At 46.3% G+C, this 27,637-nt stretch overlaps 1 protein-coding gene across 6 annotated transcripts in view; it reads right to left on the reverse strand.

The window, feature by feature from the left end:
- Positions 1 to 27,637, reverse strand: part of LOC149325883 (monocarboxylate transporter 2-like) — a 44,932-nt gene that overhangs the window by 12,020 nt on the left and 5,275 nt on the right. For 3 of the 6 annotated variants that reach the window (XM_089563284.1, XM_089563287.1, XM_089563286.1), the window contains 3 exons: positions 20,378 to 20,480; positions 18,167 to 18,283; positions 6,044 to 6,190 (listed from right to left, as the gene is read on the reverse strand). In XM_089563284.1, coding sequence (XP_089419410.1) covers positions 6,044 to 6,190; positions 18,167 to 18,257 — 238 coding nt within the window. In that variant the 5' untranslated portion in view covers positions 18,258 to 18,283; positions 20,378 to 20,480. The remainder of the gene's footprint in view (positions 1 to 6,043; positions 6,191 to 18,166; positions 18,284 to 20,377; positions 20,481 to 27,637) is intronic. The other 3 variants (XM_089563289.1, XM_089563288.1, XM_089563290.1) reach the window with 3 other exon arrangements.

Raw genomic sequence — 27,637 nt, forward strand, 5'->3', positions numbered from 1 at the left:
AACGACGAAGTTAATGGCTGGGAAATTTGAGTTCAAAATGGGCCGTTTTTGCTCCGCCAAAGAATTCGAACTCCTGCCGTCAAGACTGAAGTAGGGCTCTGTGATCATATTGCTACGGACGCTGGAAGGACGACGAAGTGTTTTGTAACGAAGACGGCGCTGAGGTGCGCGCTTGTGTGCTGAGAGACTACTCCAAGCCGTCGGTGCCTTGCGTAGCAGGCTACCTCTGCTGTTTCTACTGCTGGTTCTAGCCGCCACGTATCATTTGGTGGAGGTTGCTAAATTCGATCCCCGACCTCAAGCTGGCTCTCCGCCGTGGCCCCCGTCTCGCCAACATGTCTACCGAGTCCGAGCCATCTCCCTCTCCGTCAACACCGCCAGCGGTCGTCGTCGCCCACCACCGCGAACCGGGAACGTTCTGCGGTACCGACGACGTTGATGTGGACGACTGGCTGGCCCTTTACGAACGCGTCAGCACGCACAACAGGTGGGATCCAACGCTGATGCTCGCTAACGTCATATTTTACCTGACCGGCACCGCGAGAGTGTGGTTCGAAACCCACGAAGATGACTTGACCTCCTGGGACATCTGTAAGCAGAAGCTCCGCGACCTCTTCGGAAAACCCATCGGCCGCCAACTCGCCGCCAAGAAGGCACTCGCGTCAGGCGCCCAAACTTCCTCCGAGCCATACATGGCTTACATACAAGACGTTCTCGCCTTGTGCCATAAAGTTGATAAAGACATGTCCGAGGCAGATCGAGTTGGCCACATACTGAAAGGCATTGCCGACGATGCCTTTAATCTGCTTCTATGCAAAGACTGTTCCACGGTCGCTTCTGTTCTTGAGGTGTGCCGGCGTTTCGAGCAAGCCAAACACCGGCGCATTTCTCACCGTTTTGACCGGCTGCCGAACACTGCTGCTAGCTCCTCCTGTGAAGATCTCCCAACATTGCGGCAGCCTTCCGACCCGGCTAACTTAACCCGCATCGTGCGCCGCGAACTGGAGGCGATGACGCCCGCTGTTTCTTCCTTGCCACTGCCGGACAACACCTGGCCCTCATCCAAGCCGTCGTTCGCCAGGAGGTTGCGAACATGGCCGTCCCTTCTCCTCGCGTCGTGGACAACGCTCATGCCAACCCGGACCCTCCAGTGATCGCAGCTGCCACTTACAGTCGCAGCTTCTCGCCTCCGTACCGATATAGCAATCCTGCCGAATGGCGTACCTCTGATGACAGGCCGATCTGTTTTACCTGCTCTCGCGTCGGACACATCTCCCGTCACTGCCGCATCCGTTGGTCCCCGCCACCTCGCCCCTACTCCTTCGTCGACCGCCGCAACGACTACGGCCCGCGCCGCTTCACACCACGTACCGATCCGCTCCGTGACGAGCCCGCTCCGTACGCTCGTGGGTCCAGCCGCTCACCTTCCCCATTAGGCCGCCGCTCCCGTTCTCCTACCACACGCCGCAGCCCTTCTCCTTCGACCTCCCGCCACTTCTCGGAAAACTAGCCGATGCAGCCCCCGGAGGTGACGCTGCATCATTGACCCGGCCTGAAAATCCTCTCTTGACCCCCGCTGCCCAAAGTAATCTCCTGAATAATGGAATTGAGTGGGCGAGTTGGTTTTCCATCTTGACAGTGAAAGCGCTCAAAAGGACAAGGACGACAGAAAAGGAAAGACATACAAAGCGCTTTGTATGTCTTTCCTTTTCTGTCGTCCTTGTCCTTTTGAGCGCTTTCACTGTCAAGAAGTAATCTCCTGAATGTTCTCGTGGATGGTGTCCCGGTCCTTGCCCTCATTGATACTGGCGCCCAAGTGTCTGTCCTGAGCTGTTCTTTGCGCCGCCGTCTGAAGAAAGTTTTAACGCCCGCCGCCATGTCCACGGTTCGCGTCGCCGATGGCAGCCCCGCTGCCGTGATTGGAATGTGCACTGCGAGAGTCAGCATTGCCGGCCGTCATATACCCGTTCTGTTCACCGTCCTGACCAGGTGCCCTCAGGATATAATCCTTGGCCTTGACTTTTTAACCGCCCATTCAGCTCTTATTGACTGTTCCTCAGGCCTTCTCCGATTGGATCTGCCCCTGTGCAATGACGACTCCACCAGCTCCCCTCGCCTTCAATCCACCGAGTTTGCTCGTCTCCCGCCACAAGCTGCTGTCTACATCCCTATGTCGCCTTCTCCTCCCGTCGATGATGGAGACTACGTCGCCTGCCCTATCACCGCTGTGATTCTGAATCGTAACGTCCTCTTTCCCCACACTATTGTCCACATCACCAACAAATGCACCTGCCTCCCTGTCCTCAACTTCAGCCTGTACCCTCAGGTACTTCCGACCGGCATTTCACTTGCTGATCTGTCCCCATTGACCGATTGCACTGTTTCTGTCCTGGCTCCTGACCCAACGACTGCCGTCTCCAATGTCCCTACATCGCAGTCCTCCCGTGAGGATTCTATTTCCCGGATGATAGCGGCCGATCTGCCCTCTGCTGATTCTACAGCTCTTCACAGCCTCTTGTCCTCCTACAGTGATATTTTTGACTTTGGGGACCGTCCCTTGGGTCAAACCTCTGTTGTCGCCCACCACATTGACACCGGCGAGGCCCGCCCTATTCACAGACGGCCCTATAGGGTCTCCCTCGCAGAGCGCCGTGTTATTCAGGCAGAGGTGGACAAGATGCTAGCCCGCAACATCATCGAGCCTTCGAGTAGTCCTTGGGCGTCCCCTGTCGTGCTTGTTAAAAAGAAAGATCAAACCTGGCGATTCTGCGTCGATTACCGCCATCTGTATGCCGTCACAAAGAAAGACGTCTACCCTGTGCCCCGAATTGACCACGCTCTCGACTGCTTGCACGGCGCCAGTTACTTTTCCTCCATCGATCTTCGCTCAGGGTACTGGCAGATCGCTGTCGATGAACGCGATCGGGAGAAAACCGCCTTTGTCACCCCGGACGGCCTGTACCAATTTAAAGTCATGCCTTTCGGCCTGTGCAATGCCCCTGCGACCTTCGAGCGCATGATGGACTCCCTCCTGCGTGGTTTTAAGTGGACGACATGCCTCTGCTACTTAGATGACGTGATTGTTTTTTCGTCCACATTCCAAAGCCACCTGCATCGCCTTTCAGCCATCCTTGCCGTCTTCCGCCGCGCTAGTCTTCAGCTGAACTCGAAGAAATGTACCTTCGGCCGCCGTCAGCTCAAAGTCCTTGGTCACTTGGTCGATTCTGCTGGGATCCAACCCGACCCCGACAAAGTCCGCGCCGTGCGTTCATTTCCTACTCCGCGCTCCTCCGGTGATGTGCGCAGCTTCCTCGGCCTGTGTTCCTATTTCCGCCGGTTCATCAAGGACTTTGCGGAAATAGCCCGACCTCTGACCACGCTCATCAAGAAGGACATCCCGTTCACTTGGGGACCCCCCCAAGCTGACGCCTTCAGAGCCCTTATCAGTGCCCTCACTGCTCCACCTGTGTTGGCGCACTTTGATCCTTCAGCCCCTACGGAACTTCGCACCGATGCGAGCGGCCATGGCATTGGTGCCCTACTTGCTCAGCGGCAACGCAACAAGCTTCGCGTTATTGCGTACGCCAGCCGTCTCCTTTCTGTGTCAGAGCGCAACTATACTATTACCGAGCGGGAATGCCTCGCCCTGGTTTTGGCTATTGCAAAATTCCGCCCTTACTTGTTTGGGCACCCTTTCTCTGTTATCACGGATCCCCACGCCTTATGCTGGCTTTCTTCGCTCAAAGACCCTACTGGCCGGCTGGGGCGCTGGGCTCTTCGCCTTCAAGAGTACACATTTTGTGTCGTCCACAAGTGCGGCCGCTTGCACCAGGACGCGGATTGCTTGTCCCGTTACCCTGTCGATGCGCCCTCCTCCAACGAATGCGAGGCTGACGCCTGCGTCTCATCTATCTCGGCCTTCCGCAACATTGCACAAGAACAGCGCTTGGATTCTTGGCTACGTTCCCTCATCGACCGCCTCACTGCCAACCGCTGTGATGCTTCCCTCGCCCCGTTTGTGCTCCATGAGAACGTCCTCTACCGGCGCAATATGCGGCCTGACGGCGCTGACCTCTTGCTCGTGGTCCCTCTACATCTGCGCAGCAGCGTCCTTGAGCAGCTTCATGACCTTCCCACGGCTGGCCATCTTGGAGTCTCCCGCACCTACGACAGCGTGCGCCGCCGCCTCTTTTGGCCCGGTCTATACCGTTCTGTCCGCCGTTATGTGGCCGCTTGCGAGCTGTGCCAACGACGGAAGACGCCCTCGGTTCTCCCTCCCGGACACCTTCAGCCGATTCCAATCCCCGTAGACCCGTTTTCCCGTGTCGGCCTCGACTTGCTCGGCCCTTTTCTGGTGTCTGCTATGGGAAACAAAGGGATCGCGGTCGCGACGGACTACTCCACGCGCTACGCTATTACTCGAGCGATCCCAACCAGCTGCACAACTGATGTCGCTGACTTTCTCCTGCACGACGTCATACTCCACCACGGTGCTCCCCGTCACCTGCTCACCGATCGCGGCCGCTGCTTTCTTTCCAAAGTGGTCGCCGAACTCCTCCGCTCCTGCTCCGTCCGTCATCAGTTCGCCACGGCCTACCATCCGCAGACGAACGGCCTCACTGAACGTCTGAACCGTACCCTCACCAACATGATTTCCATGTACGTCTCCGACCATCACCGCGACTGGGATATTAGCCTCCCATTTGTTACATTCGCCTACAATTCTACGCGTCACGATACAGCCGGTTTCTCCCCTTTTTACCTTCTTTTTGGCCGCGATCCTTTGCTGCCCTTCGACAGTGTACTGCCCGACACCGCCTCCACGAGTCCTTACGCTCGGGACGCCATCGCTCGCGCCGACGCTGCCCGTCTTGTCGCCCGCCAGCGGCTGTAGGCCTCCCAAGTCAAGCAGAAACGACGTCATCACTGTCGCCGTCGTGAAGTCGCCTACTCTCCTGGCTCCCTTGTGTTACTCTGGGTTCCTTACCGCCGTGTGGGCCTTTGTGAAAAACTGCTCCCCCGATATACAGGCCCTTATCGGGTCGTACGTCCGGTGACCGCGGTGACGTACGAGATCACTCCGCTACATCCGCCATCCCCGGCCGCTGCACCCCGCACCGACATCGTCCACGTGTCCCGCCTCAAACCTTACAACTCGCCGTCTAGCAGGCCTGTGTAGTGCGCACCGGGACGCGTATTCGCCAACTGCAGCCTGTACAGCCACATGGCTTGAAACCACGGTGAATTGATCACGGTGACTGAAGATTGTCACAACGGCTTACCTAAAAGGGATAATAAATCCTCTTAAACGGCGTTATATGCCACTAAGCACCACGATTTGCGACCTAAAAGGGAAAAAATTGGAAAGAAATGAAATTTAAAAAACAATAAAATTACAGTACAGAGAGCGGAGTCGAACGGCCGACCTTCCATACGCAACACGTGGCTCTAATCCACTGCGCCATAGCGGCGATGTCAAGCCGTCGTTCTGAATGAATATTTATAACCAGCCTTAATGTGGCTGCTACCTGCCGGTGGGCGGCGCTGTCATCGCTGGCTGTACCGGCTGCATTTGGCGAACACGCCACCGGGACGGTGCTTTTGCCGCGAGGGGGGGTCATGCTACGGACGCTGGAAGGACGACGAAGTGTTTTGTAACGAAGACGACGCTCAGGTGCGCGGTTGTGTGCTGAGAGACTACTCCAAGCCGTCGGTCCCTTGAGTAGCAGGCTACCTCTGCTGTTTCTACTGCTGCTTCTAGCCGCCACGTATCAATATGTTAGAAATCATTGGTGGTGTAGCTAATCTTCGGAATCAACGCCTATAAACTCTGTTTTGACACACTGAAGGTTTTTGCGAAAGTGGACGCTAGTGGCGACGCCTGTACTTTGTACTCGTCACCTCTACTATCTACTGAAATGACACTTTTTGGATGAAATCGCGTCGCTATCATTAGAACGCTGTAGTCTCTCGATACAAGACCTCTTCAGTTTGTCCGCACTGTCCACTTAAGTGCCCTCTATCGCAGCAACACTCGTCTTACCCGCTAGGTACACAAGTCCGCCCATGAGCATGATGGGCCAGGAACCTTCGGTCCTGTTCACATGAAAGGTGTCCAGGATGGCCACGAACAAGAATCCCGCTGAACGGCGCCCCGCCATGGCGAAGAAACACGCCAGGGCACAGGCACCTGCGTCATTGCAGCAATCAAGGGGACATGCGAGTCAATGAGCATTTGATAAATACAAATGTGGTTAGTCAATATTGGAATGCGACTTCACGGGCAAAACCGATGGTTGATTGAAATTCCTTAAACTTATCCCGAATGACCCCAGGTTCACCAGTGGGACAAATGCTGCAAAAATGTGACTAATTCTTCGTTCGTGCCTGCAGAACTACATGAATTGCTAAAATACTTAAGATGGGTTTTTCTCCAAGATAATTATCAGCCTAATGCGAAAGTGCATGCTGCAAGAAATAGACGAGAAGTGTCCAAAGAGAAAATGACACAGAAACTTACGCTAAGGGCACAGCAGCCTAAAATCCCTGTGGTCCTAATGCGGCACTCGCAGGTTATCGAGCAGTGTTTAATTTGCTTTTAATTCGCTGCATGCGCACGCATATTTATACGTAATTTTCTCGCTCTTAGATATTCACATTACATGCAAAATGGTGCTCATTTATTTTTCTGTAGTAGTCACTTTATTAAAAATTCATCAATTATTCATATTGTATTGTCATTATTATTTTTATTGAGACTCTACATGTTTCTGAATAATCGTACATCACAGGGCTAAACTAGAAGCGCAGTCCTGAAGAAAGAACAACAATTGGGATCGTGAATGCTTTATTCTGCGCACAGGGGTCGGTAATGACTTTTGCGTTGCACTTCTTGGTGAATTACAGAGCGATGAATGTGTTCCCTGGTATATTGAACAATGTTCTCAAGCGATGTCAAGCGATGTCAGCCTTCTCAAGTGATGTCAACAATGATCGCTGGTGCTCCATGATTTCAGCGACACCAATCTGTGAACTTGGGGAGATCCAAAGTCTAGCTAGAAGTAAAGATAGATTAGCTCGTAAACTGGCAGAAGCCTTTACTTATCAAAGAGAAAGGCTGGTTTGGTTTGGTTTATGGGGTTTAACGTCCCAAAGCGACTAAGGCTATGAGAGACGCCGTAGTGGAGAGCTCCGGAAATTTCGACCACCTGGGGTTCTGACCATGCGTCAGCACCATTTATATCTCCCTGCGAGCAAGTGAACATTGATTAGTAAAAAATACGCTATAATGAGTAGTTTTCATCCTTGGGGTGTTTTCTATTTTTTTATCATAATGAAAATGCGAATGCGTTCACCTTCTTCGGGCTATATATATGCAACATGTCCCCTTCAATAAACACCGTTGGAGTCTGCGCCCGTTCTGTCCTTTTTTTTTGCGTGGTTTGTGTTAAATTTAGTGCTGTCCGTACCTTGTGTTACACAAATTTACCGAACATTGACTATTTCTGGCCACTTGGACTTTTAGATCCCGGCTATGGCCAACAATTGGTTGTCTCTGAGCGCTGTGCATTCGCTCGTATATCTTGGAATTATAACTGATTAAATAAGGGGATATATTTACGTCATTTACGACTATGCTAAGGCAAATTTTACGTCAATTAATGATGGCCTTAAGCTATTTTTGGATGACTTTCTCATAAAGTCTGACCAAAGGTCTGTTAATGAAAATTGGTGTTTATTTAAGAACAAACTACATGAGCTAACTGAATTGCATGCTCCTCGAAGAATCATCACTACTAATGGCAGGTCACCATGGTTCACCCGGTCATTAAAACGCCTTGGTAACAAAAAAAGACGGTTATATTCCAAGGCAAAGTCATCGGGAAAACCTGAACTTTGGACAGCACTCAGAGGTGTGGTTGAGGAGTACAAAAATGCGTTAAAAATAGCCAAGGAACGATATTTTAACGTTACTCTGCCATCACTTTTACTAACTGATCCGAAAAAGTTCTGGAACGCTGTCAACGGTTCAGATCAGCCATCAGTATCTCTTCTCGATGCACAATCAAATCCCATCCCTATTAGCGACAGTGCTAAGGTACTTAATGAAACTTTTGCTAAGGCATTTTGTCTCTCCTCAAGCACATCACTACCGGATTATAATGGTCACATCACATTCCCAATGGATCCCATTCATTTTGATTTTGAAGGCATCATAACTATCATAGATCACATGAAACTATCCTCTTCTTGCGGTCCAGATAATATCAGCAGTAAAATTCTGAAAAACACTAAAGTATATTCTGCTATAATACTGTCAAAATTATTTCAGCAATCCCTACAAGACAGTGAACTCCCAGATGACTGGAAATTGGGTAAGGTGGTTCCACTCCACAAATCAGGCGACAAACACCTTTCACTCAACTATCGACCAATATCATTAACCAGCATTCCTTGCAAGATAATGGAGCATGTCATCCTGTCTCACCTAGCTAACTTTCTTGAGTCATCTTCGTTCTTCAACTGTGCACAACATGGTTTTAGAAAATACTTCTCTTGCGAAACACAATTAATAAGTCTTACAAGCAATATTAACTTCATACTTGATCATGGCAATGAGGCTGACTGTATTTATTTAGACTTTCGCAAAGCATTTGACACAGTGTCGCACAACTTACTTCTTTACAAACTAAGTAAACTTAATATTGACCATAATGTACTAAGGTGGATTGAGTGCTTTTTGTCTAACCGATTGCAGTATGTACACGCTAATGGCTTTCACTCGTCATCCATTCCTGTGACCTCCGGCGTCCCACAAGGTTCTGTCATAGGTCCTTTGCTGTTCCTTGTATATATTAATGACCAGCCTAACAATGTAACATCTTCAGTAGGACATTTGCGGACGATTGTGTCGTTTACCGCGAAATAAAAAATACGAATGACGTTGAATTACTTCAGGCAGACCTAACCACTATCTCTAACTGGTGTTCACAATGGCAAATGACTCTTAATACGACTAAATGCAAAGTAATGCGCTTTTCTCGTCGCGAAAATTAAAGTCCCGTTGCCTACACTATTTCTTCTTCCTTGCTAACACCCGTGGAATCTTATCAATATCTCGGCGTCATTCTAACATCAGATCTAACTTGGAAAGCACACGTCAGCTTTATCATAGCTTCCGCTAACCACATGCTTGGATACCTTAAGCGCAATTTTTACTTAGCACCAAGCCCTGTCAAGCTTCTTCTGTATAAGTCACTTGTGCGCTCAAAATTAGAATACGCTAACTCTGTATGGGACCCTTTCACTAACACACTCATCGACGTCCTAGAAGCTGTGCAGAATAGAGCAGCGCATTTTATTGTGCGCAACTATGATCGTGCTTCCAGTGTCACAGAAATAAAAAAATAGTTTATTGCTAACCCCTCTTGCTCTGCGCAGAAAAGTGTCCCGTCTGTGTCTGTTTTTTTAAATTTACAGCATGAACTCTACTCTGAAAGAAGCATTGATCACAACACCAACATATGTTTCATCCCGCATCGATCACTCACGGAAAGTTGGCGTTCCTCGTTGCCGGACAACATCCTGCATAAATTCCTTTATCCCAAAAACATCTTCGGAGTGGAACCACCTACCACCACATATTGTAGCTGCAAAGGACCTTAATGAGTTTAGGGCACTGTTGTCATTACAATATGGTTTACCATAGCCTCAGGTGGTTCACTTCGTTTTGTATATTGTGTATTTAGCCCTGTTCCTTTTTTTTTTCGCATGCACTTTGTTCTGTTAATAGCCTTCTGCCATCGTACCCGTTCAATGTTTCTACGAAGGGTGATGTTCTAGTTCATATCTTTGTGTTTCCATGAAATGTTTTTTGACTGTTTTTGTGAATTTATTCGTTTTGGTGTTGGTATTCCTAATTATTGTATTGTTTCGCTTTTTTGAATCATGTATTTTCTTGCAGCTAGTTTTTTTTTGCAATCACGCGTATCATTTTTTGTAGGCATGCCTATGTATGCGTTAACCCCCTTTTTGTAACAGTTTCATTTCATATCTATGTACCACTCCCCTCAATAATGCCCTGTGGGCCATGAGGGTATCAGAAATAAATAAATAAATAAATAAATAAATAAATAAATAAATAAATAAATAAATAAATAAATAAATAAATAAATAAATAAATAAATAAATAAATAAATATTTCGCACGCTTTCCCCTTATTCCTGCCAATTGATCCCGACGTTAGTTGTGTTCACACCATCTGCAGGTGGCGTAGAAAACGACTGATCTCGGCCATGGCCCGTCTAGATGCTAAGCATGAGGACATCATCATCACCATGCCGGCAATGGCTACTCTATCCCAACTGCATCCAGTCAAGTCGTTTCACGTGGACAATGGTCCACTGTGCAGTTTCGTTCTTGGGATGAATGCAGCCCCTCAAAGGATTGTCAACGACGTTAAACGCGTCGTGTCTCTGTCTCGTCAACGCGTCGTGTCTCTGTCTCTGTCACGTCTTCAGCCCAGCCTACGTCACCGGCAGTAGTATAGCCAATGGCAGAGCAAAAAAAAAACGACACGAAACTTAATGAAGTTCGCTTCCAGGACCACTACCTTTATTGTGAGAATGTAAATCAACAGGGTTGAACATAGTACACTACATCGCAAGATAATGAAGTTCAGGTGAAGTTTGGCCAGATTAAGTAAAAATTAAAAATTCAGGGGCACTTTCACTGCCTAACGTTCGTAGAGGCGAAAGCGTTTTCCGCACCACTTTTACTGCCTCTGTAGCACTGGTGACTCCACCACTGGATGACGTCACACATAATTACTGACTAATTACTAAGTGATGAGAGATTGCTAATTAATGATTAATAACTGATTAATGACTAAATACTGATTAACTGCTAATGAATGACGCTTAAGATTCGCCTTTAGGAGTGGAACGCGACAGCGTGTTGTAGCGCTGCCAGGCAATCCACGGGAACGGCAGCACAAGTTCGGCACGATGCCTTGCTCTTTGAACGCAACGCTTTTTCACGAAAGGAAACGGCGCAGTAATTCTCTGTCATCTCGGTGTACACCCGAACCGCACCTTAGAGGAAGGGAGTAGTGGGAGTGAAAGAAGAAAAAGAAAGAGGCGCCGTAATGAAGAAAATGAAAATTGTATTTCAGGAAAGGGAGAGAGACTGTCGGCGAGGCGATGGAGAGCGCGCGGCGGCAACGGCGGCTCCGGCGGCTCCGGCGGCGCGCCATCTGTGCGCCGTGTGACGTCACCCCTCCTCGCGCGTGCGCAGCCTGGCCTTTTCAGAGCTCCGCGTAATGGCTCAGCGACTAGCGTAGGGCTGCCTTCGCAGCAATATTGTAATTCACTCAGAACACAAAAAGCGGCTCTGCGGCAACTGTCACTCCACCGCCATAGCAGGATGGAAATGTCCGTCCTAATGAGTTCTCTCCAATTCAATGCGATTTGTCTGAAATTTGTGAGAAGAAACTTACTCAGCTTTCACTAAAATAATAAATTCTTCTTTTGACCACCACAGCGAATGTCTCATTGTATGCAGAAGTTAAGCAGTTATATATGCCACAACTATAGACAACGGTGGCTCAAGCAAAGACGAAATGAGAGAGAAATAACTAGAAGAATAAGAATGGGGTGGAGTGCATATGGCAGGTTCTCCCAGATCATGAATGGCAGTTTACCAATATCCCTCAAGAGAAAAAGTATACAACAGCTGTATCTTACTGGTACTCACCTATGGGGCAGAAACGTGGAGGATAACGAACAGGGTTCAGCTTAAGTTTATGACAGCGCAGCGAGCTATGGACAGAAAAATGTTAGGTGTAACGTTAAGAGATCGGAAGAGGGCGGAGTGGGTGAGGGAACAAACGCGGGTTAATGATATCCTATTTGAAATCAAGAGGAAGAAATGGGCTTGGGCAGGGCATGTAATGCGAAGGCTAGATAACCGCTAGTCCTTAAGGGGAACAAAGTGGATTCCAAGAGAAGGCAAACGTAGCAGGCGACGGCAGAAAGTTAGGTGGGCTGATGAGATTAAGAAGTTTGCGTGGATACCGTGGCCGCAACTGGCAAAGGACAGGGTTTTAGAGAGACATGAGAGAGGCCTTTGCCCTGCAGTGGGTGTAGTCAGGCTAATGATGATGATGATGATGAACTTCTCGCGCATTATTAGACGGAAAATGCTTTTTGTAGAATCGACAACCAAATTATGCTCAAGAGATTGAAGTGTTTTCGATTGTCATCCGGTTCCCTAAACTTTTCTTCAGTAGCTCTTTCAAACAAAACTACTTGAGTGTACAATGAGGTCGGTAGCACCCGCCTTTTTCCGCATGTATCATCGTATCTGGCAACGGTTCGTGCTGAGAAAATATTATTCTGTTAATTCATTAATTTTTTGACAGAAAGCTAGGAAAAGGTACAGGTTATAATTTGTGCAGGCCGCAGTATGACCGTTCTTTCTGGCAAATTTTAAAAGCATTAAAAAATTTACCTTTCCGGTAACTCTGTAAGAGACCGTTAGAATTGATTGCTGCATTGCCGCCACTTATTTTTGTATGCTATATGGTGGCTTCATTACTAGAGCTTACCATTTGTTTTAAGACTATACTAGACTTTTTACTTTTTTACGCAGGAGTAATCTGTAGTCTGCAGTCGTTATTACTCAATGGAGTGCATATTGCAACCGCGCAAAATGACGCAGGACGAAGAGAGGAAAGAAAGCACAGGACAAGGCGCGGACTTCAACTAAAGTTTACTACAGGAAAACCACATTTATACAGGAACCGAAATCACACCTGATAACCAGCCGAAACCATCAAATAACACAGGCACGTGGGCGCGTGCGGCACAAGTTAGCATCTAGATAGTTTAACTCTTTCTTAGATAAAGATACTGAAGTGGAGCTGATGCACCGGTCATTTTCTTTTTTATGCAGTAGGTTCGAAGATTTCCCTGCTAAGCTGGGTCGTCAATTTTTTTTATGACAATTGTGTCGCGGAACCTGGGTGTGCAATTACTACAATGGCGGCAATGTTTTGCCAGTTCCTCGCCGCCCGCCAATGATTCAACAGCATTATTCAACAGCATGATTCAGCAATGATTCAACAGCATAAACCGAGCATTATCACTACGCCTGTAGCGTAGGGGGGGGGGGGGGCTTTGTTGACCTAAAGTGCGGTGATGCGAAAGCCTTTATCGCGGTGTTGCTGCTTGTGTCACTGATGTGCGGATAAGATGTTAATTAAGTACACAATGGTTTGTGAATATGAAATGCTGGAGAGACCGGAGGGCGTTTGGGAGGCATCCGTCTGATTCGACGCCTTTCTGCAAACACTCTCCAGCATCCTATACAAGGAGAACCACTGGCAGGAAGTAGCGTAGCCATTAGCACGGTCGGTTGCGGAACGGTAGGATGGTGATTCAATCCCATCGTGCACAGAGATTTTTTCTGGTCTGACTAGAAAAGCGTGAAACCTCTGCTGACCACCTTCAGTCGACAACGATGAGGCATTAAAGGCTTTCGCCTTAATAACAACAAAATTGCGCCCTGTGTGGACAAGTGCATAGACAGCGTGAGGCTATGAGACTTCTCAGCCTAAGACTGAGGGTCTTACGCGTGCTTGTGCAAGAATATCGTCGCGAATCCTTCTTGTGTCTGTTTGACATTCTTCAAAGCTGTCGGCACGCCGCTCTACCGCGTTTGTGATGGAAGCCGCGACCAGATTTATCTCGATTGATGGCATCCAGGCGGAGGCTATTATGCGTTGTGCCAGAACGTTGTGGTAACTTTGGACGCGCGTACGTCGAAAGTTCGTTATCAGCTTTAAACTGAGTGCTGCTGAGAGCGGCCGGAATTTTTCTACGCCGCCGCCGAGTCATTAAGTTCTTTCCGGGCGCAGTCAGCCTAATAAAGAGCCTCGTTTGGAAACCCTTTTCGCTACCTTCCTGAGGGCCGGACTGCCGTGACCACTCCGTGAAAATATCAGCAAGCCTGTTCCTTACGCATAGCGGACACAGGTTGGACTCCAGAGATATTCTGGCCGCTCCAAAGCATCGGCTTAACCTCAGTACGAGTCCTCTGCTCTGCAGAGCTTTGGTCCTTTTTTACTTCCCTGTTTTTATATATATATATTACTTGCAAGAGCAGTGGAGTTTAATCTCGTGAATGACGATAATGTGCCTAGACAGATCAACCCTTCCCTGGATTCTTGTTCCTTTCTTCAGGCGGCGGCGTTGCTCTCGGACACGCCAGACCTCTCTGATGATTCGCTAATCCGGTAGCGCAGTCCTTGCACGGTCTAGATTATACTTCTTTGAAATATATGCTCACTTTACTTGCACCGGTCGAAAACTACGCTCCTAAGCAGCACAAACACCGCCCTGCCTGTCATAAACGCCGGCTTGCCTATTCGAGATCGCCTAAAAAAAAAGGTCTTCCTGAGCCTCAACGGGTGCCATGAACTAACGACTTTAAGGAGGTTTAACAGTGTTAGGGGAATGATACCAGTTACCGACTGGCCACGACGATTCTACAGCCAATCAGATGTGATTCTCCATAACCGACCTACGTTAATGGAACGTCGACGCACGAAACGTTGCCTATCCACGAGCACCAAGTGCGTTACGCGAAGCTGTTTGCACGTTTCGGGTTACAATATACATAGAGCAACTATAGAAACCATACAACCAACAAGAATGGGCCGTTGTAGCAAAGACCGCCGCTCTGAAAGCGCTCTCAGCTCCGCCTTCAAGTTGTCACGTTCCCGGTATTCATTGCGCTGTGTGCTACGGAGATGTCACATTTTGAGCGATCCAACTTCCCGATGCCCTTGGGTCGAGTCTGCTCTGAGCAAAGAACGCGACCTTCACAATACCTGGGCAGTCTGCGGCCGCCTACCCGGCGCTGAAACCAACCTTGCACGTAGTTTGCAGAGTTTCTTTAGAACAGTCGAGCGAACAGTGCATTGGTGCTGGCTCCAGAACAAGCACATATGCAACAGCTTAAAGAAACAACGATGCTAACGGCCTCACGGTTTTACATCTCCTTAGCAAGGCTGCTAGCGGACTTAATCCTACCGGGAGGTCATATTAGGCGCTATGCGTTTTTGCTCAAATGAGTTACCTTTTACAAGCGCCGCATAAGATGACTGATCCAAAGAAACAAACCCTGAATATTCTACTGCACTCTCTGAAGGTCTCTGCCAAAAAAGGAAGTGGAAAAGGTACAGTTTTAACAAAATAAAATAACGAATGCTGGCTTAGCCCCGCACCACGTATTCCGCGGAACGAGTCGCAAAGAATTGCTGGTGGAAAAACAGAGTACCTTCAGCAATATATTTTTTGAGCGCTTAATTGCGGAAAATGGTTTGGATTTCTTTAATACTTTTCACGAAGTTCCACATACACAAGCTTTTAAAATGGTGAACCGCCGGTATTCCACCGGCATGATATGTGTAAAGTCTACACCAATTTATCATCACTGTCATTTAAAATATATTCTACAATATTATAAAACAGTATTGACCATTAATTGTGTCCACAAAAAGTGATGACACAAGGAACAAACCATGGTTCTAACTTTATTTCAGTAATGATTCAATGCTTCTGCCATTACTGATAAAAAGGAGATAGCTGATGCTTTTAATAATTATTTCCAAAGCGTTTTCACTAAATCTAACACTGCGTTAAACGATCGTTGTCTGAACAGTCTCGAAAGAAGTGTCACTATTAGCAGAGAAGGAATAGTAGAACTACTCCTGCGGCTAGACCCCAAGAAATCCCCGGCCCCGACCATATTCCCACTACCTTTCATAAAATGTACGCTGAAATACTAGCCAAATTTTTGATAATAATATTTAACAAGTCTCTTGAGTCGGGTACAGTACCAGATGAATGGAAAATTTCTCACGTGGTTCCGGTTTTTAAAAGCGGCAGCCGACTGCAAGTTGGTAATTACCGCCCAGTTTCATTGATTTCCACCTCCTGCAAAGTGCTAAAACACGTACTTACCAAATACCTCCACAATTATTTACATCACATGGGAATAATGACCAAAGCGCAACATGGCTTCCGTCGAGGATTCTCAATTACAACACAGCTAGTGGTCACTGTAGATGAACTTGCTAAAGTGCTTGATTGTGGTGGCCAGGTCGACATGATTTTTTTAGATTATTCCAAAGCTTTCGATTGAGTACCTCATCATCAACAAGTAATAAAAATGCAATGAATAGGCATTCCGGATCAAATAATAAATTGGGTCACATCATACTTATCAAAGCGAAAGCAGTTTGTCGACATCGATGGAGTCACCTCTCGATTCTTAAAGGTTCGCTATGGTGTGCCTCAGGGATCGGTTCTGGGTCCAGTACTATTCTATATCTATATAAACGACCTCCCAGAAGCTCTCGACCCCTCTGTGTCCGTAAAGCTGTTTGCGGACGATTGTATTATATTTAAGTCTATCAAATCTGTGTCTGACCAGCTTACTTTGAACGCAAATCTACAATATTTAGCTAAATGGTGTAATGAATGGGAAATAGTTATTAACTTTGACAAAACAGTTTCTCTATGCATCTGTAAAAAGACCACGCAACATAATTTTTCATACAACATTAATAACATTGCAATCAGAGCTGTAGAAGAATATAAGTATCTAGGTGTCACAATAACGTCACGGCTCAAATGGACAAAACACATCGAAAATATATGCTCCTCCGCCCGCAAAAAGCTAGGATTTCTGAAGCTTCGGATGAGCGGTTGCCCGAGTACCCTAAGTCTGAAGGCATATAAATCTATTGTAAGGCCAGCTCTCGAATATGCCTGCATTGTATGGGACCCCTACACGATAGATGACATTCAAAAGCTAGAAAGAATGCAACGTCTTGCGGCACGATTCATTTACAACCGTTACAGGCGCCTAGACTCTCCTTCCGCCATGTTGAAACTCGCAGCCTTAGAAACACTGGCATATAGAAGGAAGAAAGCCCGCCTCAACTTCCTTCATTCGTTATATTTTTCTCGACTTGGTATCCGACCTGAAAATTACATCGTTAATGATTCTACACAAGCCTCGCGCCATAAGCATGCCCTTAGCCTGAAACATATTTTTGCACGCACAAATACCTACAAGTTTTCTTTTTTTCTGAGAGCAGTTTCTCAATCGAATGCTCTACCGGAGAACTCTCCGTTACTTTGCAATCATTCTTGATTTTCACTACTGGTTTAGTAGCTGTACTGTAACCGCGTTTTCAATTGTACTTTTGCGTTGCTTGTTTTGGGGTATTTATGTCGTTCGGTACTATCGCACCTGTTTTGCTTTTCCTTCCTGTATGTATTTCCCTCTCCTGCTTGGACATACAGCATGTCCGCAGTATTCAATAAATAAATAAATAAATACTGCACACTTAGCGGCTGCTACTTACACTGCGGAGATCGTCACGTCGTAAAGGGTAAAAATTACATAAATGGGTAAATTGTACGCGGCGTGGTTCGGACGCCCTGTTTCTCTAAGTGACAAAGCGTTTCGTTTTCATCTCCAGCCTATTTTCCTCGGAACTGATGATTTTACGTTCTATCAGGCAGCTGCATAACAGGTTCGCTTTCCTCATCTTTTTTTTTTTTTGCTTCAGAAGAAAACAAGCTTCCTCAACGCTACTACTCTGACAGCACTTGCTGCTGGGCTAGTTGGTTTAGGTTCATAATCAAATAGTTTTAAGGCGCAAAAAACAAACAAGACACATAGGTAGGTGACAGGACGAAGTGCCAAACTTCCAACTGATTTTATTGGATGCACGAAACGTACTTATATAGCTTGTCGTCACATGCGCAGGTCGTCCTGTCACCTACCTATGTGTCTTGCCTGTTTTTTGCGCCATAAAACTATTTAATTATGAACTACTACTACAATGAACTATGAAATACAATACAATGCGTGTAACCTTGCACCCTTGTAGCGCTTCTCGCATACGCGTTTCACCATGCTTCCTTGCCGTCTTGCTATACCTCGCGCGAAGCACACCTTCCCGGCGTGGCGTCTGAAATCCCTTGTGTGAAGACCACCCGCTAATGGTTAGCGCGCTATGCACTGCCGGGAACGCTTCCACGCAGCGAATCAAGGACAGGTGAGGCACACAATGAGACCCGCTTACCGGCCACGAGCCAACTGTGGATGCTGTCGGGTCCGTGCTGGGGCACGTGCGCGCAGCCATTCCAACGACGGAGCAGCCGGCCTTCGGGCATGGCGGCAAACCGTCCTTCGTCGGTAGCTGCATGGGTAAACGGCAGAGCGCTTAAAGATGACCATTCGGCAAAGCGGAAGAAGGCAGTTCCTTACACGTTGATCAATGTGTGCAATAGTATGACTGACCGACAACGCCCAGAATACATTATAACGTTTGGCGCCGTTGTTCTCATGGCGTAGCACAATCCCTTGAAGTAAGACATGATGTTAGGCTAGTCTGTTCATGGTTAGAGCAAAACAGAACTGCGCGAGGACTACGGGACAAAAGAAGGCACGAATACAGATACACAAAGCGCACAAATTGCGCTTTGTCTGTGTGTATTCGTGCATTCTTTTGTCCAGTCGCCTTCGCGCAGTTCTGTTTTGCTCTAACCACAATCCCTTATGAATGGTCTTACTTGAATCTAGTGAAAGTAGCTGTGGGAGGGCGTAAAAATTTCATGTTTAAAAGGGAAGAAATTCTTAAGTAGAATGTTCACTAGAAGACCAGGTTGCAGCGCCCACTTCTATTCGTAAAGCCTGAAAGCTTTTTTGCGCATGTAGTCACAGTTCCTGCCTATAAAGCGAACTACGCTGATTGACATAATAAATATCATCATACAAGATGTGGCCTGTTCTCAAAATGTTCACATTAGTGAACACTGATGATACTCAGTTGACACTGCAAATATTCAAAGCTTTTGCATATTTCCGCTTCTGAGGTACTGCATTTTGCTCTATCTAGTGCTCATTACTGAAGGCTTCTAAAACCGGCTATTCAGAACTCGCGCTATTCATGCCAAAATCAATGCAGAGGAGCACCAAAATTGTTTGCAAGAAGCTTTAACGTTTGTAGGACCAATTACTTACGGTAGTAGATCAGCGCACTAAGATCAACAAAAAAGCCTACAGTAGTTCTTCAAATGGCATTTAGCCGGTCCCATTTGTGGTTAAAGCGTTGCGGCATTCCACGATATAGGAGCTTAAGTGATTAGGGGGAATATTTTAATTATTCCGCTTATATTCTATTGCGATATGCAGCACCATGTCAGGAGCCAAATGTGAATCCTATCCTCACCAAATATCTTTCCTAATGTCTCAGTGCAAACTCGGTTCTGAAGAGCCCTGCTACGCCAAAAGCAATATTTCGGATAAGTGTCGGAAAATAGTATGCAAATGAAAACATTCAGAGTAACCTTTAATGAAAAACAAAGGAGTAAGTGTCTCAAGAAAGTTTGTTACCCCTACTCTCTACTTGTGACATATATGACTGTAAAGTATTGGCTTACTCCTTTCCCGAGTACCTGAGGGGCTGGAGGCGGGGCGAGTGGGGTAAGGGGGCCATATTTCTGATGCAGCGGCTGCACTGTACAGCAAAGCAGCATCCAAATGTGAAACACAAATGCATTTTTTTAGGTGTCTATCTTTCTCTCCAGTATTAGATTGCATAGTCTTTAATAAGAACGCCATGCTGTCGTAGCCGTTGCAAACCTGAAGCAACAGCTGAAATGAAAAAAAAAATGAAAATTCGCTTTTGAGGAAAGGAAGTGACGCAGTAACTGTCTGACATATCTCAGTGGACACCCGAGCCGCGCCGTAAGACAGCGATAAAGGAGGGAGTGAAAGAAGAAAAGAAGAAAGAGGTGCCGTAGTGAAGGTCTCCGCAGTTATTTGTACCACCTGGGTATCTTTAACATGCACTCATATCACTCAGCACACGTGCACCTTTTCGTTTCGCCTCCATCGAAATGCGGCTCCCCACTGCGTAGACTCTAACTAAGACAACTCTTTCTTCTTTCACTCCCTCCTGTATAGTTCTACCCTCCAATAAGGAAAGGACATTTTAAGGTTGAGGCATGAAACGATGATTCCACACTGAACTTTGCGATGGCGTAACTAAAGAAAAAAACATCTCAAATGCATTTCTTAAAAGCATGGCCTTGTCCAAAACTTTAAAGCGAAAATAAAAAGATACTCTGAAGATAATACGTTTTAACAGAGTTTTTAGGTTAGTACTGTATGCGGAGTTCGAAACTATACAGAATAGGATGCATGTACAAGATGCCAGGCGTGCTGCGGAAATAGTATATGAAGTTAAAAGGTTTCCTTCTGAAAAAAAAAAGTGCGCTCTTTCACTCACAGCACGCTGCGTTCTCAGTTGCTGCGCTGACTTATTGGCTCACTGACGAGCCGGCAGAGGCTGTTGTCTTGGTTCCATGTGCAATGCGGCTGGTATACTCGTGCTGGAAAACAACGCAAAGTATAAGCTACGGATTGGGATACCAGATGGTCATCCTCATTACAATACACAAAAAAACAAGGATAAAAAATAGAAGTAGCGGATTGCTAGGGCTCAGGAAAGCAAGTTGCTGGGTGACTTGGCTCTCAACTTTTAGAACAGCTTAGCGCAAATTTAAGAGAAGAGACAGGCACACACACGAGAGCACTCCCAAGCACGAATTATGTCTGTGAAGTAGCGTCTGTAATTTTTGTTGTCTCTCTGCCTGCCTCTTCTTTTTTTATGGCGCAAGGCGGCTTTAAATTACAAAGTTGACGCATGCAAAATGCACTGATTTTGTCAGTATCCAGAAGACGTGTTTATTGTTGTGACATTGCACCTCGTTATTTTTTTTTGGCGATGTTAATTTCGGAGGTAGCTCGTAGAAATTAGAACAAAATCCGGAAAACGGTATGAGGTTGAGGTCGTCAAAATGAGGTTGCAGATATCTTGGCGACGCAAGCTCTCAGTAGCCCTCTGATTGCAGTGCTTCAAATCTAAGCATATATTATCGCGCCCAAGTTTCGCAGCCGGTTGCTCCTGCAAGGCTTCTGAGTTCTAGCTGTCCTCATTGCGTTACTACCTGTATCTTCACGTCATCCGGAGTCAAACAATGACCATACCGCAAGCTTCACGTACAGCGTTCACAGCCGCCACTCGCTGTGTCACTGGTGTTGACTCCTTAAATGCGTGCCGTAAATAAGCTCCATTAATCATCATCATCATCATCATCAGCCTGACTACGCCCACTGCAGGGCAAAGGCCTCTCCCATGTCTTTCCAATTAACCCTCTCCTTCTTTCCCGTAGTTATACATGGCCGCAGTTCACAATCAAATTTTTGCATTCACTATATTTGTCTAGCCTGTTTATTCCATGGCCGTGTTTTTTCTGAGCCTAACAATGTTGTTTACTGCGTGCTGTCCTATCATCGCTTCTTCTGTCTGAGGAGGTGGCTTGACGAAAACATAATAAAATGCACCACACAAAAGAAAGATGAATTGACGTTTCTGCTCCAACACGGGAGCCTTGTTCACAATGAAGGCGAAGCCGAAATTGTAGCCTTAAATACGGCGCAAGTCAGATCGCAGACGCCTAGCGTATACCTGGGGTAGATTGGCATCACAACGGTTCAGCGTATCTCTTGTTGTTTGAATAATCAATGACTCGAGATAGAACCAGGATGTTCGGTTATTTTCTTTTCAGGTACAGGTGCCTTTTCCCATTAAATGTTGTGGCCGGTAGACACCGAGCATCCGGCAAGTGCGTCTACGTCATGCCAACAAAACGATATCTACGTCATGCGCCACAAAACCTAAAATTACTTGCCTACAAATCACTTGTCCGTTCTAAATTAGAATATGCCTCTGCTATTTGGAGCCCTAACCAAAATTACCTAATAAATTCCCTAGAATCAGTACAAAATCGAGCCACAAGATTCATACATTCGTGCTATTCAGATAATGTCAGTATATCAGCACTAAAAGCAGAGGCAGGCTTAACATCCCTGGCTTGTAGGCGTCGTATTACTAGTATGTGCTTGTTTCACAAATTTTATTTCAGCTCACTTCATCGTCCTCCCTACATCAATCCCCCGGCACGCACTTCCCTCCGCATTGGTCATCTCCTTCAAGGAGCCCGGCCATGTACGCGTACAACTACATTTGCATCGTCATTCTTTCCACTATCAGCCAAGGACTGGAACAGCCTTCCACACGACATCGCCACAATCATCTGCCCATCAACATTTGCGAACTGTTTAGCTTCTACCTTTAACAGCGAATAATATTTGTATCTTACGTTTTTTCTTTGTGTATTCAATCTGATTTTTCAATGTAACCCACCCCTTATGTAATACCCCCAATCCTGGGGGCCTTTAAGGAAATAAAGTGAAGTGAAGTGAAGTGAAGTGAAGTGAAGTGGACTCTAAAGCCACCCGTGGATTCCTCATGTCATTCTGGTGGTCTCGAAATCTTCGTGCGAAATCCCCGGACTCATGGATGTACACGGCTGCGCAGTCGGCACATGTAATTGCGTATAGAACGAAAGAAAACATTTCTTTCTTCAGTGGATTCCTCACTGGCACCAATTCATTCCTAAGTTTGCGAGCTGGCACATACGCAGTATACGCGCCAGCGTCTCAGTGACCACTCGGACACACGGAATTGAAGAATGTTTCTGGGTGCCTCGGGGCGCGGTGCAATGCAGGACGTGTGAGCTGGCTCTCCACGGAGTCACTAAAATGCCCTGGGTAGACGCATGCAGACAAATCGTGACGTATGTGCAACGAGTCAGCCGCCTTGTCTTCGCTTTTCGTGCATATTCTTTCTTTTCTGCGGAGTAGCCCGGTAGCCAACGTACGTTTTCGGAAGCAGAGTGGACGGAAGTGAAATGAAGGTAGTGGCCGGTGTCACTTGGTTTTCTGTAAGAAAGGTAAGACCTGAAGACTCCCGGTAGAAGAGTACATCCAGGAATTGAATGGTCGCCCTCGATTCCAGGATGTACTCGGTGAGGGAGGAAAAGATGGAGAGTTGAAGGAGAGGATGTTCCACAAAGCTCGGTGCTATCCTGGCTTAAGTTTTACGTGTGGTGCTTAATTGATTCCAGGACACGGCTGGACGCGGAAAAGGTAACTAAATCAAAACAACTAAACAAGATCTGTAGTTTAGAGGCCGATGTACACCTTCACAACTTCACCAGCGCTGCAACGACGAACAAAGACAGAAAAGGACAGACAGGGACAAACGCTACTAACAACTCACTAACTAACAGTTGTTACTAGCGATTGCCCCTGTCCTTCCTTCTCTGTCCTCGTTCCTCGTCGCAGCGCTGGTGAAGTTGTGAAGATATACTAACTAGCTCAGGTCACGGTTTTGCTAGAGAGGTACAAACGCCCTTTTTGTAGATGACCCCTCTGTTCGACGCACCCTGCGGACGGCGCTCCTTAAACCACAGGATGTTCACTAGAGGCTTTTTCGTTCCCCCGCCAACCACCCCCCCCCCCCCCCCCCCCTCCGCCGGGGCGCCAGGCCGTGGGCGCTGCTATACACACGGTCCTTAGGAGATAGCTACACACATAGCTGCATGCTGGCGACTGTTCCAACGAACAGGGTGCTTGGGAGCTTATTGTCGAACCCGTCGGCACACTGCTGATTCGCTGCTCATAATAAGGTCAGGGCTTTCGTGTCCCTTCTCCATGAGTGCGGAGGCTGTTTTGTGACATGGGCCTCCCATTCATTCACCATTTCTTTTCGTGACCTTCAAGCAGAGGGCAATGAAATTCGGCTTCTGCCTACAAATATATTGTCCTCCCGATACTTGATTATGCGGTCGTAATTTCGGATCCGTTCACGAAAACAAGCATTGATAGTATTGAAAAAATAAAAAAGAGCAGTCCGTTTCGTTTACAATAGTTATGGACGTACAAAAGTGACTAACCTGTTGCAGAAGGCTGGTTTGACACCATTAACCGAAAGGAATCGCGTCTTTCGTCTGAAATTTTTGTACCAACTTGTACACGGTCATTTCAAGAATAACATTGGTGAAATAATGTCTTTCTCTTCAGGTTACAACGCTAGGCAGCGACACAATATGATAATTACCTCTTTTAGCCCTCGTAACAGTTGCTTAAAATATTCTTTTTTCCCAATAATAGTAACGGACTGCAATCGGCCTACAAAGTACGAAATTTTACAGCAATCTCTTGCATTATTTACTAGGGGTGTAAGTTTTTCCTAATTTCTGCTTTGTTGTTGCATTTCGTTGTGATTACGCACATGTTTAAATTTTTTTTTATATTTAGAGACTGGTTGTAATAGTTGCTCTACGTATTATTTTCTTTGTTTACAGGGGATGAGCGGCTGTGTAATTTTGCTAATTCTTTGTCTCAGCTTTTTTTCCTGCGCTTTTGACGCCTGTGCTCCGTATTGTTTTCTGTTTACTGCTGGTGAGTGTTTCTTCATTACTGTGACTATATTCACTGAGCTTTTTGCCAGAGATTCTGACACTTGTACATGAAATTTTTCTTTTTTTTATTCATGTACCTACCCTGCTAAAATCCTTTGTTTGATTGCAGTATTCATAAATGATAAATAATAATAAAGTAAGCTGTACACCGAGCTTAAGCTCGATCGCCTTGCACAGTTCATGAATTGGAGCGCATTTTATGGGATGAAAGTGTTCTTCGCAGATAAAAGTCAAATTTTATTGTCTGCTTCAAGTACCGTGAACGAAAATAGAATCTGGCAGAAATCTTTTGCGATGTATATCAAAAACAACCTACGTATCCTCCAAGTGGTTCGCAAAATATTTTATGAAGAGCTGCTTCGTAGTGCCACATTTTCTTGAGGATGAGACTCAGCGCCAGCCTTTTCGATCGACGTCAAAAGCTTTCAAGATGCAATTGCAGCTGAAACGACACCGAACAACGCAAGTGATTCTGTCAGCGGGTTCCTTGAGTTACTTAACTTTTACCTTAGTTCTACAATCTCCGTTTGGGAAGGCAACAAATAAATTCAGAAAAATGGCATATGTATGGGATCTGAATAATGTTTCCCTCAATAACAGCGCGAGCTTGGACACGGACTCAAGGAAGACACATAGACGGGCGCTGACTTGCAACTGAAATTTTTATTATTTGGACAGTGAAAATAAATGAGTGGCCACTAAACAATAAAGGAAAACAACACACTCAATCATAAACACTCATCCATGATATTCATGGAGCCAAATGCTGTATCACTTGCATGTCGTTATGTATAGAATTCTTAAGATGAAAGTGCCAAAGAGGGGCTGCAGACACACGATTCTGCTGACCGGGCGATTTGTTCGGCTTCAATGAATTCATGCGCTAGCTGATTTTTGTGTTTACTTATCAGCTTGGTTTTCTTGAAGTCCAGCTGGCAATTTCCGCTCTCGCAATATCTTCAATGAATGCCTAGATGCCCTTTCACGATGTTCTGCACGTTGTTGTGTTTTCTGAGCCGTTTGTTTAGGCATCTGCTCGTGTGGTCAACATATTGCTTGCCGCTGGAATGTTGAATGACATAGACGACACCTTCTTGGTAAGCCACGAAACGGTTCTCGTGATTAGTGGTACATCCTTGCGCGACCTATTGTGAGTTAACTTTTTTACATATCTTGGCTTGCTTATCGGGAGCCGAGAAGACACCCCAACTTCTGCGCGTTTACCAATCTTTTTCAGGCTGTGTGCGAAACGACGAATGTAGGGGACCACAATGGTCTTTTCTTTTTTCTTGTTAACGGAATCAGCCAGCTTTCCTTTTTCGTTGAAATTTCGAAGAATAGGTTCTGAAATAGATTGGTTGGTTTATGGGGTTTAACGTCCCAAAGCGACTAAGGCTATGAGAAACGCCGTAGTGGAGGGCTCCGGAAATTTCGACCACCCAGAGTTCTACAGCGTGCACTGACATCGCACAGTACACGGGCCTGTAGAATTTCTCCTCCAAAGAAATTCTAGCCGCCGCGGCCGGGATCGAACCCGCGTCTTTTGGTTCAGCAGCCGAGCACCATAACCACTGAGCCACCGCGGCGGGGTGGTTCTGGTTCTGAAATAGACGTAAGCAGATGTTTGGGATAACCAGCCCTCTAGAGACGATGGGTTTGGTGGTTGAAACTGTCTTGTAATGAATGTATGCAAGATTTACTTAGTGCATTGGTGAAGCATGACTTACCTACGGAAGGTTTTACCAGTTTGGAATGACACGAAGAAAAAGGAAGCAATGTTTTGTTACGGTGAGCGACACGTGCTGAAGAACTGGCTAAAGAATAGGGGCGTCAACATAAATTTGCTTATTGATCATTTTGTGTAGAAGGATAATGCGATCACATCAGCGTTGAAGTGTGTCAAGTGATAAGGCGGGGGCGTTAACTGTGTACAGAGAAGTGCCGGTCATAACTCTTATATATAAATCATTTAGCTTTTTTCTGCACATTTGCAAGTCTAACGATGTCTTTAGAGAAGTGCGGCAACCAGGCCTTCCAAGCACCTTCAAGCACAGGCCTTACTAGAGATTTGTACACCGTCAGCTTACAGTTTAATGTTGCAGCTTTTAATGTACGTTTTAAGAAATTTGAAAAGAGCGTTACACCTTGGTACATTAACTCGTTTACATGCGTTAGTCGATATGTGTTGTTAGTATACGAAAAAGAAAAGGATTTTTTTTAGGGAGTGTCATCGATACAGTTTTGCTAAAATTTATCCTCATCTGACATGTGTTGCTCCAACCACAGATTAAAGAGAGCACATTTTCTAGTGTAAGCTGGTCGTAAGCTTTATTTTTATTGGATACATAAACCGGTCATCCGCAGAATAAGCGGATTTTAACTGATGTGTTATCAGTTATCTGGACGACGTGAGAATTAAAAGCGGCTCAGAACAAATTCTGATCTTTATCGTAAGTAGTCCTTAATCCAGCCCAGTAGTCGGACACCGTGAATCTATATGATAAAGACACAAAGTTTAGTAATGAGCTTGCTATTGCAAACCAAATCAAATGGTTTTGAGTAGTCGCTCACAATTATTTCTACGCTTTGCAACTCGTCAACCTGCCTAACATCTTGAGGATCTTGAGCATGGCATCTTGTGCACAACACCCAATTGTAAGTTAGAACTATTTCACTGTGTCTCTGTCGTTGTCGCTTCCTCATTTTTACTTGCGCTGTTACAGAAGATTTAGCGTGGCTAGACCAAACGGAAGTTATGTGCGCTAACTCCTTGGTTTTCACTTCTGTTTCGGTTTTCAGATACATTACGCACGGATGGAAATTGATGAAGACGACGACATCCAAAGCGTATCGCGACAGACTCGCATTTAAATACGATATGGCGATGGTCTAATGCCAAAAAATTCATACCTTACGCACACAAGAACCGTCAGCCAATCTGTGACTGACGTAGAAAGGCTAAAATTATGTCTTGAGGGTTTCAAAATATGGGAGCCAGTCAGGCGCGAGAGACTTAAGTTTTTAGCATTTCCATGTATCTTGGAATTGCTTCTTTTAGATACTCTAACACTGGCCGAGCAGCAAGACCTTCGTGACACACCGCCATCCTTTTCCTACACATACTGCGCAATCTGAAAGCCATGACAACATCATAACGA

This window comes from Amblyomma mixtum, chromosome 10 (assembly GCF_055824585.1).
Source record: "Amblyomma mixtum isolate Tamu chromosome 10, ASM5582458v1, whole genome shotgun sequence".
NCBI classification, from domain to species: Eukaryota; Metazoa; Arthropoda; class Arachnida; order Ixodida; family Ixodidae; genus Amblyomma; species Amblyomma mixtum.